This window comes from Rattus rattus, chromosome 5 (genome assembly GCF_011064425.1).
Source record: "Rattus rattus isolate New Zealand chromosome 5, Rrattus_CSIRO_v1, whole genome shotgun sequence".
NCBI lineage: Eukaryota > Metazoa > Chordata > Mammalia > Rodentia > Muridae > Rattus > Rattus rattus.
Genome location: NC_046158.1, coordinates 78,719,754 through 78,721,981, shown reverse-complemented (window position 1 = coordinate 78,721,981; position 2,228 = coordinate 78,719,754). Strand labels below are relative to the sequence as shown.

The 2,228-nt window shown below is 36.4% G+C and overlaps 1 gene segment (V, D, J or C); it reads right to left on the bottom strand.

Annotated features, from left to right (window-relative positions):
• Positions 1–844: 844 nt before the first annotated feature.
• On the bottom strand, positions 845–1,306 carry LOC116901668. The segment is given in 2 exon segments: positions 845–1,140; positions 1,258–1,306. Coding segments are annotated over 2 exon segments (345 nt in total).
• Between the last annotated feature and the right edge of the window lie 922 nt (positions 1,307–2,228).

Below are 2,228 nucleotides of genomic sequence, written 5' to 3'. Positions count from 1 at the left end.
CTCAACTCTCCTTTCTACTAGTACTTCCCATTTCCCCATACTATGTATGCTAAATCATTTTCATTTTACAGACTTGTTGTGCAACATGAATGTATTAAGCACTTGCATAAAGCTATGTGATAATAGTGTTGGAGCAGGAAATTTAGAAGTCTTTTATTTCAGGGCACAAGGAGCATCATGATCCTATCCTTATGTTTCCTTGACATGTCTGGAGCAGCATGATGTGGACATATGTACTGTAGATGAGCACAAATAATTTAATAATTTAAGTTACTCTGTTAATTTCATGGTGGGTCCAAAAGCAGGATTTAGGGTATAAACACGGAGATAATAAATATGCCTGTTAAACTACCAACTCCTGCTTGAATACACACAACTGAGGTTTCCAGAATTTACCATAGTAGTTGGTAAGGCTGATGACCACATAATTAAAGTGAGAGTTTTAGGAGACATTGCAGCATCAAATCACGTCATGACACAGGGCATGAAGGTACTGTTATCTAGATAGCAGCTTCCTGAACTAAAATAGTCTTTCATGTTTTATATTTAGAGGTATCTTTATGCTGCATGAATCACAAGGATAGCACATCTAAGATTACTCAAACAGAAGAGACTGTTCTTAAGCAAAGTTTAGACATTTTGTCATATCTGTGCTATTGGGCAAAAGAGGAGAGTTAGAAGCAGAGAGGCCACATTTACTATTCTTTCCAAAAGTCACAGTGACCTTCAAAGTCCAGAGGAACTGAAAATAAAATATTAGTTGGTAAGGTAATAGGAGGAGAAGCTGGTGCTACTCAGTCTTACTCCCTGAACCAAAGTTGTTGTTATGACTTGTATCACTATGTTAATAGCTATGATGCTGCAGACAAAAGTAAATGGCAGTGACTTCAGACTGCAGGTTGCTAATGGTGAGAGTAAAAACTGTCCCATATCCACTGCCACTGAATCTCGATGGGATTCCTGTTTGAAGTTTGGATGCTTGATAGATCAATAATTTAGGAGCATTCCCTGGTTTCTGCTGGTACCAGGCTAACCAACCATTGATGTTCTGACAGGCATGGCAAGTGACGGTGACTCTCTCCCCAAGAGATGCAGACAGAGTGGACAGAGACTGGGTCATCTGGATGTCACATTTCACACCTGAGTTTGGAAACACAACAACCATACAGTGTTGAGCATAGTGTAAGATAACATCCATTAAAGCCAAGTAGGATTAACTACACTAGTTATAAAGTTCTCTACTTCTGTCTCTCTTACCTGAGAACCAGAAGAGGAGCAGTCCTAGGAACTCAGGAAAAACTCTCATGTTGATGCTGTAACCTCACTGAGAGTGACTTCTACACATGATGTCAACACCCTCTGAAGATATCCTCAGAGCAGTGACCTATGCTCTGGGTACATGCAAAATAGCAGGGGTGTGAAGGGTTGAGGTCAGTTGCAGAATTGGATGGATTTATCTCGGAGACTTGTCATAAACACCAGAGTCCCCGCATATGCAAGACAGGGAATTACTAGATATTTGCTTCAGAAAACATGTTCTTTTCTATGAGTAAAAGATCAGTAACAGAGTAGGAATGTGTAAGAGGTGACTTGTATTTTTTTTTTTAATCATCCGCTCTACTTCTTCGTGTCTTTCTGCGGTACTTGCTTTTAAGGATGTTGAACTTCTGAAATAATCCCAGAAGTTTAAAGGAACCATATTCATTCATTTTGTTTTGCTTTTTGAAAAAGAAAATTATAAACTTTTTAAGACAAATCTTTCAGATCAATAACAACTTCAAAAACCAAAATTAACAGTTAAGGTGTAAGTCTGTACACATTAATGAAATTCTATACATATAGAATGGAAGCTGTGGGGTTTCACATCAAATTTTATACTTTCAAATGTATTTTATGCACTTTTTCATAGCCCAAACCAAATTATCCATGTCAAAATTTAAAAAAAAAAAACAGTTCTAATTCCTCTTTCATAACCTCTAGGTCACTCATTTTATTTGTGACTATTTATATGACTGATCAGAAAAATACTGTTAGCGTTCAACCCTGATAACCTTTAACTGAACATAAAAGAACATTAAAATAATTGTTATGTCACACTTTTATTAAGGATACATCTTTCATCTCCTTGTAAGAAATCTTGTATTGCTCCATCTATCAGTGTTCTTGGATGTTCTTATTGGCTTTGTTTTGTTTTAGCACTGTTTATTTATTTATTTATTTATTTATTT